The sequence below is a fragment of the Podarcis melisellensis genome (genome assembly GCF_964234715.1).
Source record: "Podarcis melisellensis genome assembly, chromosome: 6".
Lineage (NCBI taxonomy): Eukaryota > Metazoa > Chordata > Lepidosauria > Squamata > Lacertidae > Podarcis > Podarcis melisellensis.
Window position 1 is genome coordinate 94,360,005 of NC_138538.1, and position 20,517 is coordinate 94,380,521.

Here is a 20,517-nt window from a genome sequence, read left to right on the forward strand (position 1 = left end):
AAAATGCTGTACATTTTGCTTGCACATCGCTCTGGCCGCCTCTTATGCTGTGAGGTATTTTACACACTCTGCTGACAGAGTGTGCACAGGTCTCTAAACATATCTGAGACTCGTGTAATTGACTGACTGATGCTGTTCCACGGGAAACCGGTGATCGTCCGGAGCTAGCTGGTGGGCCGCCTGATGCTCCCGTCTCCCGGCAGTATCCCAACAACAGGGTTATGGGCCAAGCACACTTCCGCTGTGCCACTCCACTTACCGAAATTTTAGAAATCAGAAATTGTCAAAATTGGAAGCAAATTGGATTTTTTTTAATTTTTTTTTTTTAGGTTGCATAGATAGTTTTGAGCTAATGGGCTCACTCGGCCAATCCTTAAATTGGCAAGGGAGGTTCTTTCTCACATATGCCCATTTGAGCCAACTGTACTACTTTACCAAGGTATTGTCTATGACTGAAAAGGCAGTGCTACTTCTAGATCATCTCTTTATAATTATGGGAGTCTAAGAATATTTGTGTTTATGTTCAGTTACTATATTGTTGATTTATTGTCTGCTATATAAAACATTCTTTGATAATATAATTGAATTATTTAAAATATTTTTGCATACTCTCCTCCCCTTAAATGCCAATAGAACTCCAAGAAGTTGCATTATATGTTGGTTTTGTAATACAAACATTAAAACAATACTGAATCCAAAAAATACAGAGTAAAATATGCCAGAATATCTCCACAAACTTTACATCAATTGGTGGGAGCATGAATAGTGAACTTTTCAGGTCTGTGTGTGATTCAAACATTTTGGAGAGTAGGGTTCAGGAATTACTTCCCTGTTATAGGTATTCTCCTTGCATTGTTGCAATCTGGATAAGGCTTATATGCATGAATGCTTCTGAAAGAGACTTGGGTTGTGTGGAAAATCCAGGAGCTGCTTCTTAACGATCACAAATATAAACTTTTTTGTAAATCCTTTCTGTGCTTGGTTTGTAGCTACATAATTTGTGTTAAAATGTAATTTCTATTAGATAGTGATAGCTATGTGTTTTAGCATTAAGCATCTAGTTGCAGACTCGAAATACATCCATTCAATTGATGTGAAGCTTGTGAAGATATTCTGGCAAATTTTATTCTGTGGTTTTTTCAAACAGTTATCTAGAATTTCCTCTTTCCTGTGACATCTCAACAGATTTTTCCAAACCTTGGAAAAAAGCAATAGATTTTTAAGTATTCAAAATCATACTCATCATTTGTGTATTCAATCACTGGCAGCAATCATACAAAGTTCAGAAAAAATAAAAGAGCGATTGGTGAAATGGGAAAACATGTTTAGTTGATTTAGGGCTCCCACTGAAGAGAGAGCAGGCAAAGACCTTGGAGTCACATTGAAAGCACATCCCATAGTGAAGCCCTTCCTTTGCACACACACCACGGTCACACCGCCAGCCTATCACCGCAGCTGGTTATTATGATGCATTATTTGCAAATCCGTTTCCCAGTGCCTACAAATACAAGCTGTATAGCCTCTATAACTGGAGGAGTCCCTGAATGAGCTCCCTGGACAGATGCAAGCTGAAAAGCACACAGTACCTAGCACATATACAAGATTAATCAGCTCTGAGAAGTGGCCAACAATTTCATTTCAAATTAAGTAACTGCTTCTTCTAACCACGCTATTTTTGAGCAAAGTACCTTTCAATTGCAACAATTGGAAAATCCACTCTCTGTATCTGTAAGGACACATGGGGAAAACTGAACCATGGGTGGCTATTATATTAATAGCTCCCCTGACTGCAATGTTAGAAGAGTGATGCTTAGCATTTCTTACACAAGACAGGCTTCCCCACCAGAGTCATTTATGGCACAGAGTGGTGTTAGCCATTCCCAATATTTACTGGGAAATACAGGTCGCAAAGGTCAGACTTAGAGCCCATTTCCCTTTGCTCAGTGGGCATACTTACTCACTAACTAGAAAAAGCTCCACAGTTCTATAAATATCTACATACTAAAAACTACATTTAGTTGTACACCAGCATGGAATTGTTTTGATTTGATTACTAATGCACAGAAACATATCCAGGTCACTCTATGCAAGGCAAGAATAGGATTAAAATGATCTGAATATATATATATACTTCAACCTAAAAACAAGATACTGTGGAAAGAAAAGGAAGCATATACTTTATTTTCCCCTAAACAACTTAACTTGCCATTTCTGTAGTCCATTTTGATATTAACCAGAAATAATTACTTGTTGCCTTTAGGTTACAGAATCACTTCTTAGCCCAATCATGCTTGAAAAATCATTGTACTCTTTCATAGTTTTAAAAGTTGAAATGTTTTTGTATCTGTGCAGCTTACATCAGCAACCTTTATCTTCTGGTTAGCTAATTACAGTCCATCGCTGAACAAAAAACCTATGACTTCATCAACATTTTACATGTAGCTAACTGGAATATTCATCACTCCCTATGTGGATTTTCAGTGTCGCACCTTAAAACAGACATATTTGTAAATGCCTCCATTTTATTTACTGTATATGTACATATTAGCCTAGGCGTATGTGCACATACAAACTCATCAAACAAACAGATTCTCATTTCTGTTTAACATACTGTATTAGGAAGCAGGAAGGACTCAGACTTTACAGTAAGCCCCCCCCCCCAGGCAAAGAAACAACAACTAAAGCTTCCTCAAGAAAAACTAGGACATTGCCTGACAACCCACATTCTTGCTCATAACAAAGGAACGTATAGCCAAAGCACAAAGGGAAATAGAGGAAACTGAATCCTATGTAAACCTACAGCATGCTACTAAGGCCCTAGGGAGAGCGAATCCCAGTGATAATTAACAGAACGAAAAGGAAACCCTGTACACTGGACCCTCGGGTTGCGAACGTGATCCGTGCGGGATGCACGTTCGCAACCTGCAGCGTCTGCAACCCTCAGCGGCGCATCTGCGCATGCGCAGGTTGCGAGTCGGTGCATCTGCACATGCACAAAGCACGAGTTAGCGCTTCTGCGCATGCGTAACCGCCGAAACCCGGAGGTAACCCGTTCTGGTACTTCCAGGTTTCGGCGGTCCGCAACCCGGAAAAATGCAACCTGAAGTATCTGTAACCCGAAGTATGACTGTATTCTGAGCATTACTGAGGAGATATGAGGAGAAGATACATTCTGCGTTCAGACCCACATGGTGATAGAAAAAATAATAAGGAAGAACTTGTGCCCTTTCTGACAAATATGCAAACCTTAGTGTGAAGGGTTTCACTTGGGAACATTTGTTCTACACAAGAGAAGCTCCAGGCTGTTTCTTCTTATGGCATGCTCCCATAGGAACTGCGCTGGACTTTTGGTGTAGGGGGCTCTCTTCAAAGGATACACACATCGCCAGAGGAAACAGCAAACATAACAATGAACCAGAAAGAGAGACAATGAACTTCTGGGCAAGTAAACACCCTGCTGGGTCATGGACCCCTCAGGGCTCATCTCCATATTCTTCTTTCAGAGAAGTAGTCAGTGGCACCAACCAACGTCTTGTAAAACAATGAAGGCAAAGGTAGTAATTGCCTGTCTTGAGTAGAAGACAGCTTTTGTCCCACATACTCTGCACTTTTAATAAAAGTACCCCTACTTTGTAGGGGATGTGGGTGGCGCTGTGGTCTAAACCACTGAGTCTACGGCCAGCGGTTTGAATCCTCGTGACGGGGTGAGCTCCCGTTGCTCGGTCCCTGCTCCTGCCAACCTAGCAGTTCGAAAGCACATCAAAGTGCAAGTAGATAAATAGGTATCGCTCTGGCGGGAAGGTAAATGGTGTTTCTGTGCGCTGCTCTGGTTTCTCCAGAAGTGGCTTAGTCATGCTGGTCACATGATCCAGAAAAAACTGTCTGCGGACAAACGTTGGGTCCCTTGGCCTGTAAAGCGAGATAAGCGCCGCAACCCCAGAGTTGTTTGTGACTGGACTTAACTGTCAGGGGTCCTTTACCTTTTTACCTCTACTTTGCTACTAACATGAGTTTGACCAAACTGAGGGAGGCAGTGGAAGACAGGAGGGCCTGGCGTGCTCTGGTCCATGGGGTCCATGGGATCACGAAGAGTCGGGCATGACTAAACAACAACTATACTTTTCTCCACGTATGTAATTAGGAGCCAATTTTTAAAAAAGAGGAAGGTGCTATGATGTCCAACACTGTTAAGCTGAAACCTCAACCCTGACATAAGTAACCTCAGCGTTAGGTCTTCCCCTAACTTAATTTCAATCACTTACTGCAGTGCCTTGACTTTCCTCTACAGAAGTCAACAATGGCCATTCACTTTTATGTAATAAAGTAAACTTTGTCTGCTATAGTGATGGGCATTTTACAGATTTATTAGGAGGCAGTTTGTCTAGCAGCTTATATCATTCAAGCACACTGTCTAGCAACATTTATCATATTAGCACACAGACTCTCATAGTAACAGAAGCCAGTCCAATAAAAATTATCAGCTTACCCATTTCATCTTCCTCATTGTCTACAGCCAACTTGGCAACAACTGTCCACACTTAAGTTTAAAATTTGCCTAGAAGCCCAGCAACATTTAAGCGCTCAGCAAAAGATCTTTATTAGCAAACTATTTAATTGACAAGGAAATCAATAGTTCACTCAGAAGCAAAATACTACCCAGTAAATTAATACTTTAGAACAAAGTATGAAGGTACAGAATAACAAAAAAAAAACACCACCCCAACCCGATTGCTGTCTTGTTTTAAGACTGAGTCACAATATATTTCTATAATAGAGTGCACAGTATGTCTAAAAAAAGCTGAGTCTGGGAATAGGCAAGGCGTACTGATACAGATTTATTTTGGGAGGTTACATACCAAGGAGGATTTGAAAAAGAAATAGGAAATAACACTGTGTCTTGTACATCAGCCAGATCACTAAAGAATTTAACATCCTTTTTCCAGGCTCTCATCAACCTTTTCTATAAATAAGGATGCCAGTTGAATGCAAGTCAGTAAGTACAAAACCACAAGATGAACAATGTCAGTATCTTCTAGCAACTCATTAATAGTCATCCAAAATCCAGCTGGAAAGGGAAGAAAATAAGGCTTTACTCACACTGCTTCTCTTCTTGATTTCTTGTAAGGACAAAGGACTTAAATACCGATTACAAAATGATAGCATTCCACATCTAGATCCTGGGGTGCTTTCAACTGAGCATCCTGTACTTGACTTATTCAAAACTAGTACAAAGGGCAGTTTGCTAATAATTATCAGCTTCTTAACATTTTAGAATACATTGAATAATCACAGAGGAGTGTTTCCTGTCATATAATCACAGAATTGTTGAGTTGGAAGGGGTCCTGAGAGCCATCTAGTCCACCCCCCTGCAATGCAGAAATGTTTTGCCCAAGGTCTGTCAGCACATGTGTTCAAGTTACAGGCTTGGTTGTTTAAAGCCTATGAATTTTAAAACAAATAAGCCACTATTTAGGCTGCAGTCATGCAGTATGCACACTTACCCAGAAGTAAACACAACTGAACTTAATGAGCTTATTTCCGAGTAGATATCCAACTTTAAAACTGATATTAGTTATGTGTTCATCCATAAACAATTCAATTGTGGTTGCAATTTCCCCAAGTTCAGAGTGACATGAACATGGGATATTTTTGCTCATTTATCAGTATTTCAACATGCTGCTGGGTCTGTTGGAATAAATACCCAGAGATCAGACAATGGGACTGTATGCAACAGCACATTCTGCAACCTAATCTGTTCTTCTGCAAACATGATTTCTGAAATTAACTGGTCGGCTCTTTCTAAAAGGGTGGGCAGGAAGCTAGGAAGAAGCAGTGCCAGGAGGTGGGTATCTCTCTCTCTCTCTCTCTCTCTCACACACACACACACACTCCTAAGGAGTTACTTTGTTTTATTTATCTTTTTATTTCCATAAAAAGCAGCTTCCACTAAGGAATTCTCTTAACCCTTTGGTTGGTGATCAGTCCATGTTCTGAGGCAGTAATATGCAGCCAAGCCAGTACCTGCCCAGAGGAAAATTTTCATGGATGCAAAGAAAGGAGTACATCCGTAATAATCAAAATGCTTATCAAAGACATTATTGGATATTGTCACAAGGAAGGTAGAGAAGCAGGCATCATACAACAAGGTTAGAAGTACAGAAGTTCCAAACAAAATTTTGCCATAAGCAACCATGGGAAGATACTTAATATGAAGGTCACTAATCAGTCCAGAAGTATGATACAAAATAAAAGAAGCATCGCTATTATTGGCCAGTCAACATTTGTCTTAAGCAACCTTGGGGCAGATACAAAAAGGAGCTGTCTCAAAATGGAAAAGAAAAACATTAGAAAGGCTGTGCTGGGAAAAGAGCGTGAGGACCATGAGGCAAGTGTTTCCAAACCAGTGGGTTGAAACCTGAGGGTTAAGTTGCCAATATCAGGATCAGCGTTGCCCTCCAGAGCGTTCAGAAAGGTCCAGGAAGAAGACTCACATATGGCCCTAAAGCAAAGGCACATCATCTTAATAAATGGTTTAAAGGCATCCCACGCGGCTGAAGGTGAACGCACAACAGCTGTTTGGTGCTTATGAGAGGGAGAAGATACGATTGGGGTGGGGTGGGGTGGGGGGGTATCAATGCAAAAAAAAAGAAAAAAGGTCCAGGGCGTGTGAAGGGTTTGGTTAGCGGCACCCTGGAGGCGCACCTTGAAACACACCTGAGATAACAGACGGGGGGGGGCGTCTCCAGGTAGATCGGCGAAGAAGGGGGCGGCGGCTGTATACTTACCTGACGGCGCTCCACAATACGGGGCTATGAATGGGGTGCGAGATGTGGATAGCGGGGGGGGGGGTGTAGATCCGTGAGTCGGAGGGTGGGGGGGGGGAGAGGAAGGGGAAAACCCACCTTTTAGGCGGGAGAACCGGTGGGATAGGTGATGTTCCTGAGGGAGGTATTGGGGGGGGGGATGGAGGGAAGGGGGAAAGGCGTCCAGGGGGAGCCGAAGGGGGCGTGTGAGGGTCTCGGGGGGGGGGGGCTCCTTACCGTAGACGCGCAGCCAGCCCTGCAGCTGGCACACCGACTCCCTCAGGATCCTCTCCAGCGTGCTGGCCGCCCCGGCCAGGTCGGCGGGCCCCGGCAGGGAATTCCTGAGGCGCTCCAGGCAGCCCTCCGCCGCTTCCGCCGAGGGCGCGCCGGGCTCCATCCTGACGCCGCCGCCGGACGCCCAGCTCCTCGGTCACTGCACGCCGCCGCCCCGCGCCGGCTCCATCCCGCGCCCGGCGCCGCCTCCCCGCTGCCCCCGACGCAGCCCGGGCTCCTTCGCCGCCGCTTCTTCTCCCTCAGACCCGGCGGCATCGGCGGGCGGCATTCCCAGGGAGGGAGGCGCGAGCAATGGAGCGCCGAGCCAGCCGGCCGGGCTCCCCGCCTGAGGCAACGGCGTGGACGGGCGGGCGCGGGGGGGGGGGCACGGCCAGGCGCACTCAATCGCCCATCGACGCGCACCTACAGGCTCGGACGCGCCCTCCCTCCCGCGCGCGCCTCTCCCCCCCCCAGCCTTCTCGCGGTAGTGGCTGCTGATTGGTTGTATGCAAATGAAGGAGGGCGCCCCGAGGGGGTGGATTGGCTGTATGCAAATGAGGGAGGGCGCCCGGGGACTCGTAGTTGGTTGGCCGCAGTTGGCGGCGGCGGCTGTTGCTTAGCTGGGATATTTATTTATTTATACGCCGCTTGTTTGTTAGAAAGACGGTTTACAGAAAGACGAGGCAGTTAAAGCAGAGGAAACTTCACAGCCCTCCTTTAAAACACACACACACACACACGTTCAAATGCTGCTGCGCGAGATTGCAGGGAGATCCATAGAATCATAGAGTTGGAAGAGACCACAAGGGCCATGGAGTCCAACCCCCTGCCAAGCAGGAAACACCATCAGAGCACTCCTGACATATGGTTGTCAAGCCTCTGCTTAAGGACCTCCACAGAAGGAGACTCCACCACACTCCTTGGCAGCAAATTCCAGAGCAGAATACAGTGGCGCTATTACTTCCCTTGATGCTATAATCTTATTGATGCAGCCCAGAATTGCATTGGCTTTTTTAGCTGCCGCGTCACACGGTTGGCTCATGTCAAGTTTGTGGTCAACCAAGACTCCTAGATCCAGGCAACGCTTCTCTGCGTTTCCTTTCAGAGACGAGGCGCAGAGGAGGCGGGTGTCTTTGTGAAGAAGCAAAGATCACCAGAGTTGAAGTGATGATTCTTCAACATCAACTTCATTCATAGCTGTCAAGTGTCCCTTATTTGAAGGGACAGTCCCTTATTCCAGCGCCATGTCCCGCTGCTGTCCCTTATTGATGGATGTCCCTTAAATGTCCCTTAAATTTCAAAGGAAACAGCTCCTCTCCCTCCCTCCCTGCCGGCCAGGGAGGAGGGAGGCTCCAACTGTGTTGCTTGGCTGTGTTGCTCACCCAATAAGAAGTCTAAGAACGACCTGGGGGGTGGAGCTTGCATGCCGTGTGTGTGGCTAGTTAATGCAAGCTGAGGAGGTTTTTGAATGCTGGACGCCATTTTGTTGCACGTGCTGCTGCAAACTTTGCAGTGCAAAGCCAGGCCGGGGAGCCATCTTAAGTTGAGGCTGCATAGGCCTTGTGGTGCATGTGATTCAGATTCTATTCAGTTGAACCTCTGGTTACAAAGTTGGTTGGACAGTGTTCTCGAAGCTACCAGCATGAGTTTGACCAGACTGCAGGAGGACAGGAAGACTGGAGTGCCTGGAACAGGTGAGGCTGCTGGTCCCTTATTTTCAAATCTGTAAGTTGACAGCTATGACTTCGTTGGACTGGTCATGTTGTTTGGATGCCTGATGATCGTCTTCCAAAGAAACTACTCTATTCCGAACTTAAAAATGGAAAGCGTAATGCTGGTGGTCAACAAAAGAGGTTTAAAGATTGTCTCAAGGCAAATCTAAAAAAAGTAGTATAGAAACTGACAATTGGGAAACACTGGCCTGCGAGGGCTCCAGTTGGAGAACAGCCTTTACCAAAGGTGTCATGGGCTTTGAAGACACTCGAACTCAGGACGCAAGGGAGAAATGTGCTAAGAGGAAGGTACGCTTGGAAAATCCACACCGTGATCATCTCTTGCCCGGAAACCAATGTCCCCAGTGTGGAAGGACGTGTGGATCCAGAACTGGCCTCCACAGTCATTTACGGACTCATTGTTAAAACTGTGTTTATGGAAGACAATCTTACTCAGCTATGAGTGATCACCAAAGAAGAAGAAGAATGTGCTTGATTTGTGCATCTATAAAATCTTAGCCAGCCATGGAGGGGCTCACGGCATCAACACCCCAAAAAAGCTCTTCTTTCTCCCACAGCCTTTGATTTGGACAGAAATAAAGCATCGTGCTCAAACTCTCTCTCCAGCTTGCTGCTTTTCCTCACAGCCCCTCAACTCTGCTTCACCCGCTAGCTGTGTCCTTCTAGGATTTCTTAAATTGAGGGAGGGGCCACACCCATTTGTCATCTCGCACAGAGTCCCCATTCCTTTGTTCTCTTCATAGCCCAGCATCCAGGGGATCAACACAGGAAGCTTATATTTTAACACTTGCTGGGGTCCAGGGGTTAGAGGAGTCTCAACTTCCACACCCCAAACTCATAGCAAAACCAAAACAGATTATAATTACCTCAGATATCTGAGCATCTGGATAGGCTTGCCTGTACAAGAACGTTTTTTAGAAGGCACTGAAGGGAGCACAGTGCTTTTCACTACCTGGGTCTTGAAGCAGATTACAATTATTAAAAAGTTTTGATTTAAAACACCAATCTCAAAAACTTAGAACCTCAGAAATTTAAAATTAAATAAATTACACAATACCCCCGAGAGAATTTAAAACAGAGAAACATTAATAAAGCAAAGACCTGAAAAAAACATGGTTTTAACTAAGTGCCAAAAACTCAGCAGTCTCTTTCAGTTGATACATGTTCAGGGTTCAGCAAGGACAAAAACGGAATACCTGGGGGGTTTCTTTTATAATTATTTACAGCTCATTTTATTTCTTAGGGTGGATAACAAACTTTTTTATATGTCCTGTACCTATCGTTACTTACAAACCTGTATTTTACTAATCAACCAAAGTGGTCCAGATTGCATTGCCTCAGAAGCAGACACAAAGCTTCAATTGTGCAATTAATGTCTCTCTTGTGGCAAGTAACACGCATAGTTATTGACCCTTTGTCGCAGTAGCAACTTGAAATTTGTTTAGCATCAAGCCAAGGGTTATCTAATTAAGGATACACAACACTTCCTACACTTCATCTTAAGCGTGTTGGAAAAGCTTCCTCTTCCATTTGTGACATTTGGGTTGTTTCTACTGTGGCTTTGGGGATTTCTGGCTTGCTGAAATCAATGCAATCTTTGACATACAGAGCAACACCCTTTCTGTTATATCCTCTGCTCTTGCTATAGAGTTTATAACCAGAGATAACTGTGTCCCACTGTTTCTCTTCATTCCATTGTGCTCACTGTATCGATGCCATCATATAAGACCAAGCACTCCAGTTTACCTATCTTGGCTTGGAGTCTTCTACCTTGCTAAAAAGTGGGATTTTGGACTGAGAGATGTTTGTTTATGTGGCAGGCTCAATTAGCTCACTTCATAATTTTGCAGAGTTCCTTTCTGTGATCACACCCATAACCCACCCACCCAGATGGTGGAACCTCAGTGGCTGGACTATGGAATATAGACCCTCCAACATTTCCCAAATGAAAATAAGAACATCTTAAGGAAAAGTGGGACATTCCAGGATCAAATCCAGGACTGTCCCTGGAAAATAGGGACACTTGGAGGGTCTGTCTGTGGTAAGGGGTATTTATTTAATGTGGTTAGTAGTTTTAATCCTTGTGTGATTTCCCCTCTCTGCAATCTATGAAAGCTAAGACTTCAAGCAGCATTAGAATACAGTGGTACCTCGGGTTACATACGCTTCAGGTTACATAACATTCAGGTTACAGACTCCGCTAACCCAGAAATAGTTCCTCAGGTTAAGAACTTTGCTTCAGGATGAGAACAGAAATCGTGCTCTGGCAGCGAGGCAGCAGCAAGAGGCCCCATTAGCTAAAGTGGTGCTTCAGACTAAGAACAGTTTCGGGTTAAGAACGGACCTCCGGAACGAATTAAGTACTTAACCCGAGGTACCACTGTATAGTCTTGGTAGTGGCCACCCCAGTCTCTGCCTAGCATTGCGCAAGATTCCAAGGAGCCTTGGCACTCAACCAGGGAAACCGAGACACAGTGGAGTCTGCAGTCAGTGCCTTTGAAATATGATTTATTTACACATATTTACACTTGAAGCTTTCAATGGAGAGAGAGCTCACAGCATTCATATCTCAGGAGGAGCTCGTTCTTCACAGCAGCCCAGGATTGGATTCTGATAAATCTCTGTGCCTCTTACCCAGCCTGCCTTAAGCCAGCTCACCAAGATGGTTCTGGCCTTCACAGCAGCGCATGGAGTTTTCCCGCTTCATTCCCCAACTCTAAAGTTCAAAAGGACACATTTTTCCTGTGTGACATCATGCCCTCCCCACCACTGTCACACTGATGGGTTAATTACTTGCTTTATGTTTTTATGTTTGCTTTATTTTTTAAAAAAATTCTTAAAAGGACTTCTGTGACAGGTGGGGTCCTAGTCTGGAAAATAAGTTTAGCCTGTATTTTTCACTGGCCTGACATTTTCACTTCAGTAATCCACATATGATCTACATTCTACCATTTATTAATTTCAAACATTCACTACCTCTAGAAGTTATGGGTGCCCCTGCACCCTGAGTCTGTTACCCCAGATCTAGAGTTTGGTACGTGTTTGACTGTCTTGCCTATAGTGGCTAAATAGGTTGACATATGCTCAACATCAAATGTTAAATATCATTGGCTGCCAAATTCCCTTCCATTTGTGATCTCACCACACTTAAGGGAGACAACACATTTTTGTGTGTTCTACTTCTTCCTTGACTCCTTTCATAATGGAAGCAAGGGTCAAGCGGCGCTTTGAACTTTCAACTCAGAATGGAGTCCTGAATGTGCACATATTAATCTTCATTCCAAAACCAACAAGGAAAGTATAACTTTACAATATATTTTGCTTCCCCTACTCCTTTGAAAACGAGTAGGATTTGACCTGGCATTTGAACTTGGAATGTGTCCTGCATTGTGTGTCTCAAATTTTACGTTGATATTTTGATCTTTGAAGCACAAGATGGAATACTGAACAGGTGAGCTCAACTCAGCCAGAAAAGTTGACATGGTGTTACAACAACATTATCGCAGCTTTGCAGGCAGATAGGCTGGCACACATAGCTAGAGCTGGAGTGGCTCTCTTCTTGGTCAGCTGCTTCTCTCAGGAGCAGCTGTGTGGAACAGCTTAGAGGTGGCTTCAGGGAGACATCCTGGACTTGCTGCAGGCAATAGTTGAAGGAAGGACATTGCCAATGTTGAGCTGCTCTCAAAAGAGCATGAGCTCAGTTTTGAAAAGCCTCTTATTTCTGCCACTGAGCCCTGGGCCCTTGCCAGGACACCAATTATGTAAGATTAGATTTGAAAACTGCCCTGCCTTGCCAAATCAGCACAGTTGGCCATTGTGGAGCTGATAAACCAAATTTGTTTTAAAAATTCTAAATTATGATACGTGTCCGGGAACATCTTTCTCCTTTACATCTGCAGGTGAGGCGGTGGAAGTGCTGGACCAGCATCTTGCCTCGGTAATGGGCTGGATGAGAGCCAACAAACTGAAACACTGTCCAGATAAGTCTGAGGCACAGTTAGTGGGCAGATCCTCAGACCAGATGGCTGCTCTTGATGGGGCTACACTCCCTCTGAAGGAGCAGGTATGTAGCTTGGGGGTACTCCTGGATCCACTGCTGTCACATGAGGCTCAGGTGGCCTCAGTGGCTCGGAGTTCCTTCCATCAGCTTCAGCTGGTGGCCCAGCTACACCCCTATCTGGACAGGGATAGCCTAACTACTCTTGTCTATGCTCTGGTAACCTCTGGCTTAGATGACCGCAACACACTATATACATGGAACAACCTCTGAAGGCATTTCCTCTTCTTTTCAAGGAGTAGGGAATTGCTTTTATCAGCCTCATGTTACATAGCAATTTCCTAACACAGCAGTGGGGAAACTGAGGCCCTCCAAATGTTGGACTGCAGCTTTTGTCAGCCATGGCTGCCATGCAGTGGTGGAAGATGTCCAGTAGACCTGGCAGGGCTGTCAGTCATGGGGTGTGACCAGTGAAGTTACAGGGGCATGGGTAGTCCCCTTTTTTTCTCCCCATCCTCATCACTTGCCAAGATTGCCATTGTTCAAGTAAAGAGGTAAAGGGACGCCTGACCATTCGGTCCACTCGTGGATGACTCTGGGGTTGCAGTGCTCATCTCGTTTTACTGGCCGAGGGAGCCGGCGTACAGCTTCCGGGTCATGTGGCCAGCAGGACTAAGCCACTTCTGGCAAACCAGAGCAACGCACAGAAACGCCGTTTACCTTTCCACTGGAGCGGTACCTATTTATCTACTTTCGAACTGCTAGGTTGGCAGGAGCAGGGACCAAGCAACGGGAGCTCACCCCGTCGCGGGGATTCAAACCACCGACTTTCTGATCAAGTCCTAAACACCTAACTTACTGTTAGGTAAGGCTTACTTTCCTGCATCTATTGCGTCCTCAATAAATCAGCCAGCAGAACTCTTCAGGGTTCTTCGTAAGCTGTTGATGCCTATATTGGTGGATTTCCGGGACACTTCAAATACCCTCTGTGAGTTGCTTGCTAGGCATTTTGAGGACAATCTCTGTAGCGAGCTAGATGTCATGACCAATGCGATCCCAAGTGAGGTTTCCAATGCTCCATCAAGCCCTGTGTTGTGTGATCAGTTTCAGCTTTTGCAGCCTGATGACGTTGGCAGGGTGCTTCTGGGCGTGCATCCAGTGACATGCCCTTTGAACCCTCGCCCTTCACTGCTAATTAAAGCGAGCAAGGGAGGGTATTGGAAATATGCTCTCCTAGGAAAAGGACTTGTGTAAGACAAGACATTGCAAGACATGAAATGGCTCTTCAACCAGAAATGCAAGGCAGGGAAAGGAGAGGCTGTCCGTCTCCAGCCCACCATCCACCTTGCCTGGGGGTTGCCTCCTCCTCCCCCCTTGCTTCAGTTCCACACTTTGCTTTCTGTACCTGCGGACGGATTGTGTTTCTATTCCACTCCTTCCATCCAAGCCGGATTTTGTTTGCATTAAGAATAAAGATAAAAGCTACACTGGGGAAGCATGGGAGTGCCACAGAACGATGATTGTATTGTGTGGAGCCCCTGTTAATTATGAATTAATTATAAATTACCAGGCACAGCATTTCACTGTGAAACTAAATACTTCATCTGGAAGTGGCCCCTCATAGGGATGTTGCCGTTAACCTGCATTTATTCAAATTGGTCGTGTCTTCCAGCAAGATAACCATAGCCTTGTTGTTTTGCCTGCTGTCATACCCGCTCTCACTTTGTGGGCTGAAATTGTTGTGTTGGATAATAAAGAGCTATCATGGCTTACTGTCCTGTTTTCCACCTCTGTATTTAATAATTGTGGTAATTATTATTTTAGATAACCCATTATTATAGAATGCTTTATGCTGTAATGACACAGGAATGGCTTGACTACCCATAGTTTGTTGCAACCCATTAGATATATAAAATGCCTCTGATTTATTTATATTTTGTTGTTGTTGACATTTTTTTCTCCTTTGTTTCGAGAAGCAGTTGGAACTGGACCCCCTCCAGTCAAATCTGGTGCTTTATAACCCAATATAAACCTCGATGTAAAAGAATACAGTACTAAACTTTACTAGATTAGCATAACCCTAGTGAGTAGTATCTCCATTTGTTTTAAATTGTTAGGTTGCGCTTTCCTCTCCATATTTTATTTTTGGTTTGAACAAAAAACTTCTTTTGTTGTCGCCTCGAACACCTGTGCTTCATACATCTGTTAATATACAGATTAGTTGATCATATAAGCATTGTAATTTGCAACTTTTAAAGAATCAAATAAAATTTGCACAAAAAATGGTGGGTGCCCAGTCCCTTCATGGATGCTGGAGCACCCAGGGCATACGTTAACCTCAGACTAAGCCCCCTTGAACTCAGTGTGACTTTCTTCTGAACAGACATGGTTAGGCTTGTGCTGTTGTGTGCATTACTTTCAGGGAGTCTACTCTGAGTAAAACTTACTTGAATATCAAACCTGCACCTATTAAAGCTCTATTAAAGGACTCCATTCTGGGCTCAGTTATATCCCATTAAACATCACCATCTTGAAATTCGTAAGCATGGTAATTGTTGGCAGATTCAAAAATCAAGTGTTTATTTGGCTCATATGTTCTGGGGAAGAACCAAACTCGGGACTCATCTCACTATGGCTGAAATCCTATACTTAGGTGGGGTGCATGTATCTGAACCAGTTGGACCTACTTCTGAGTAAATATTCATTGGACTACATGTCTGCTCCCTTAAAATGACGATTCCACATACAATTAAATTCTGGGCCATATACTAGACCTGGATTTGGTTCCTCCCATGCTTTGCCAGAATGCTACCAGTCCAGACTGACAAAGGCAGTATTTTCAGAGGAAGATTGTAAAGCATATCATTGTGCTATAAATCAAGGTATGATGCTTATAAATCGGGGTATGATGTTTTATTTTCGTGAAACTGCTCTATATACTGCTGCTAGTGAACAATTGCGACAGTAATAATTATTGTGATATATTGTGTTTATATTTGAGAAAGATATAAACAAAGGCAAGTATTTTGAAAGGGCTGACCTTGTGGCTGTGAGGGACACAATAGCATGTTTATCTAGTGAAAGGATGGTTTAGAAATTGGAGAGGCTATGGCTTCATTATTCTGTGCTCAACTGTCCTTCTGCCCTGGAGGTCCACCACGCTGCTTCTGCACAAAGTGGGGAGGTTCAGGCCACTCCCATTTATAGCCAAGCAAACGACATGCCTGAGATTCTTTGAACGTAAGAAGCAAAAACTGTCCTGTTCACATATCCAACATTTTAATCAACCAAATCCACAAGCAGTTATTGCGCTTTAAATGTGGACCGTCCACTGTGAGGACTATGTTGTGTTTCTTCTTATTACTTATAAGTGTTTGACTATAGTGTGGTGCTCTGCAGAGTTATATCAGGGTGAGGGGGGGAGTATTTTCTACAAAGCAATTTCAGTTTCAACAGTTGGATATGTCAGACTTGGTTCATTTCAAATAGCAAGTAAGAAACTAAGGTGGTTTGGGAAAGGCAAAGGCAGGTTCAAAGTGAAGCAGAAGTAAGAAAAACACAGTTATTATTATTTTAAAAATGCAACTAACAATCAAATCCCTGCATGTGTGCTTCCATGTGCTTCTGTTTCTTGAACACCAGCCAGCCAGGCAACATGACAAACCTCTTCTGAATCTGAGGAAACTTCCTAAAGAAGTTTGTGATGTGACACATTCAAGGTCAGATATCCCCATAGCTGTCAAGTGTCCCTTATTTGAAGGGACAGTCCCTTATTCCAGCGCCATGTCCCGCTGCTGTCCCTCATTGATGGATGTTCCTTAAATGTCCCTTAAATGATGTCCCTTAAATTTCAAAGGAAGCAGCTCCTCTCCCTCCCTCCCTCCCTGCTGGCCAAGGAGGAGGGAGGCTCCAACTGTGTTGCTTGGCTGTGTTGCTCACCCAATAAGAAGTCTAAGAACAACTGGGGGGTGGAGCTTGCATGCCTTGTGTGTGGCTAGTTAATGCAAGCTGAGGGGGTTTTTGAATGCTGGATGCCATTTTGCTGCACGTGCTGCTGCAAACTTTGCAGTGCAAAGCCAGGCCAGGGAGCCATCTTAAGTTGAGGCTGCATAGGCCTTGTGATGCATGTGATTCAGATTCTATTCAGTTGAACCTCTGGTTACAAAGTTGGTTGGAGAGTGTTCTCGAAGCTACCAGCATGAGTTTGACCAGACTGCAGGAGGACAGGAAGACTGGAGTGCCTGGAACAGGTGAGGCTGCAGGTCCCTTATTTTGGCTGCTGGTCCCTTATTTTCAAGGCTGCTGGTCCCTTATTTTCAAATCTCTAAGTTGACAGCTATGGATATCCCACTGGGCAGGCTCAAACCCTTAGGCACACTAAATTTGCTCTTTGGAGCCAGGCTGCAAAAACGTGTAAGTCAGTTTTGGTAAGGAACTGTTGGAGGTCTGTTGCTATATAACTTGAAGGTGATATTTGACAAGCATTATGTGTTTAACCCAATTAAAGCAGTTCCTAAGTTTCCTAAGCTGCTTGTTCTTTCTAGCTACTTTCCATCCCATTATCTGTGGCAGAAGTTATTTTTGCATTGAATGTAGTGTAAAGGAATGGATCTTGTAGGAACTAGGTTCTAGAGCAGGGCTGGCCAATGGGCCTTCCACTTGCTTTAGGACTCTTATCTCCCATCAGCCCCAGCCAATGGGAGCCCCAGGAGTCGGGAAGAGTGGGAGTTGCAGTCCAGCAAAATCCAGGCGGCACCATGTTGGTTACCACTGGTTTAAAGTAATGGATCTTGAAGTCTCTTCCAGGAGATGCCATTTTAAGCAGAAATATGAGGGCATTAGGGACTGTACCCTGCTTGCTTCGCTCATCAACGCCACATACTTCCACCACCACCAATTCCCCATCACCCCATTACAGCTTTAAACTTATTTATTTCATAAAGTTTATGCACTGCTTGGTTGTAAAAAATACCCAAAAAACCCCTCAAAACTGTTTGCAGAATGATAAAACAATAAAATTGAGGGGAAACTCACAACCATGTTTTAAAACATACAAAGGTTAAAATACTAAAACAGATTAAAATTACCTAAATTTTCTAAGTATCTGGGTAAGGTAAAGGTAAAGGGACCCCTGACCATTAGGTGCAGTCGTGACTGACTCTGGGGTTGCGGCACTCATCTCGCTTTATTGGCCGAGGGAGCCAGCGTACAGCTTCCGGGTCATGTGGCCAGCATGACTAAGCCACTTCTGGCGAAGCAGAGCAGCACACGGAAACGCCGTTTACCTTCCCGCCGGAGTGGTATCTATTTATCTACTTGCACTTTGACGTGCTTTCGAACTGCTAGGTTGGCAGGAGTAGGGACCAAGCAACAGGAGCTCACCCTGTCGCGGGGATTTGAACTGCCAATCTTCTGATAGGCAAGTCCTAGGCTCTGTGGTTTAACCCACAGCGCCACCTGCATCCCTAAGTATCTGGGTAGGCTTGTCTAAACAAGAACATTTTTAGCAGACGTCAAAAAGGGTACAGTGAAGGCGCCTGCTTGATCTCAAGAGGCAGGGAGTTCCAAAGTGCAGACGCTGCCACGCTAAACGATCTAGTTCTTACCAATGCAGAATGGGCATTGTGTGGCACCTGCAGGAGCGCCAATACAAATGACAATCATGTAAAAAAACCCCCAAAAAACAGTAAAATGAAAAACTAAAACCAGTGGATACAGCAATAGCTGCTAGTAAGCATACTGAAATGTCTTCACCCCAGGGAAACCTCCCAGGGCACCACGACTGAGCTGTCTCTGGCCACCAACTGGCTACATCCCAAAAGCTGGATACTGATTGATGCCTCAGATGGTGAACGTAACACCTGGACAGGTCTAAGTGAAACAGTCGACAGAATGTAAAGGGTCAGTGGCCTCTCCCCACCCTGTATGACAGTAATATGCAGAAATACATATTTTTACCACTTTTCATTCTTATGCAACCAGTGTGACCTATGATTAAGATCCCATCAGGATCCCTTTGACTGAAGACTGTAGGCACAAATAGACCTTGAATGCTGTTTGATGGTAGCAGCTCACAGCATCCATACTTTTTTGCAGCAGGGCATATACCTTTACACCTTCAGCCTTTGGGGTTTGCTCTTCAATGGCTCCTTCTTGCCTGCAAGAGACCCACAAAGCACTGCAGCTGCCAAATTACCACCATGCTTGCGTTTAAGCAACCGGTCACTAGGCTGCTGTTGTGCTTGCTTCCTATTTCAGAAACATCTCAAGAGTGTTCCCTAAAGAAAGCTCAGTGACGAGCAGAGCTGTTTCTGGAACCTTTTGACTCATGAGTTTCTTGGGAAGTCGGTCACAGATATTAGTCATTCCATGAGGCATCTGCAGACAAGAGCGTGACTTGAACACCAGGATCCCAAGGTTTGCCATCTCCAAGGGGAGATGAATAGCTTCTTTGATGAGGGATGGAGGCTGATGTGCAGCCCCGCTGGTGGCAGAGAGGGTTAAATATTTAAAAGCCAAGTCACTGCCATCGCTGCTGCTCTGCCCCTTCATCTCTTGCCAGCTGTCTGCAGGATATATTCTCTGACATTCAATTTCTACCTCTCAAAAGAGGCTGCCGTGTGGCTTTGAAACTTATCGCTGGTTTCTCTTTCCAGCTTCCTCTCCAAATGCTGGGGGGAGGGGGGAGGAAGGGGAGCCGCATGTGTATTTCTTGACAAAGTGGCCTCTGAAAGTTTATGGCACAATACAGTGGTTAGTTTTCGAGGCACTGCCCACTGCTGTTTTTACTACAACAGACGGACATGGATACTCTGATTAAATGTACACGTCAAGCACTTCATGACATCATGTTTCTTCCACTGGCCAAATGATGGTTAGAAGTGACACCCAACATTTTGTCTGTTCTGGGACATAGATCACCGAGCGTGCAATTAACTATAGTGTGGGTTGTGATAGCAGCAGGAGTGGAAATGCTGTGACCCACAATAGGGTCAACGCAGAAGCAGAATCAATTGCAGGCCAAAGTCTAAACCTGCCCTTCCTTCTCTCTAGGTAGCACCTGAATGTTGGTTGTCCCCAGTGAACTAATACTTCTCCTTCTGAAGTGGTCCTATGAAGTCTGTCCATTTTTGCCCAAAAATGGAAAGAAGAAGAAGCCCCAGCAAATGAAAGAACGGATACAAAAACTTATGGAATATGCAGAAATGACGAAACTTACCGGAAAAAATAAGAAATCAAGATAACAAACTTTTTATAAAAGAATCGAAATGGTTTCTTGAATATTTTCAAACAAACGGTAAAAAGATAAGAACATTGTCAGGGCTATTGTAATAGCCTGTAGTTTTATAAGAGCGTATATTTGAAGTAGATGAATAAATGAGTAAATTAAATTAATTTGGGATATGTAGAAAATATAAAAAATGAATTTAAGGAACTGCAGAAAGGGGGGAAGGAAGCAGAGTTTTGAAATGTTAAATTGATTGCAAAGTGATTGAAATGTATAAAACGGAGCCAATTCTTCTATCAGTTTGAGATAAAGAATCCTCTTGATAAGAATGTTTTTCTGTGAACCGCTCTGAGACCTCTGGGTATAAGGGCTCCCATTTTGAGTCCTGGCTGAGTCTGAGCCAGGACACACAAGAAACATGGTTTGGAAATGCCGTGTCTGTCTAGGTCGGCTGCACTTAACAATATGTTATTTTATTATTTA

At 44.4% G+C, this 20,517-nt stretch overlaps 1 protein-coding gene across 3 annotated transcripts in view; it reads right to left on the reverse strand.

Moving 5' to 3' along the window:
- RASAL2 (RAS protein activator like 2) overlaps positions 1–7,220 on the reverse strand; it is a 227,051-nt gene extending 219,831 nt beyond the window's left edge. The window contains exon 1 of one of the 3 annotated variants that reach the window (XM_081915024.1): positions 7,041–7,220. In XM_081915024.1, the coding sequence (XP_081771150.1) occupies positions 7,041–7,200 (160 nt within the window). In that variant the 5' untranslated portion in view covers positions 7,201–7,220. The remainder of the gene's footprint in view (positions 1–7,040) is intronic. The other 2 variants (XM_081915025.1, XM_081915026.1) reach the window with 2 other exon arrangements.
- Positions 7,221–20,517: the final 13,297 nt, after the last annotated feature.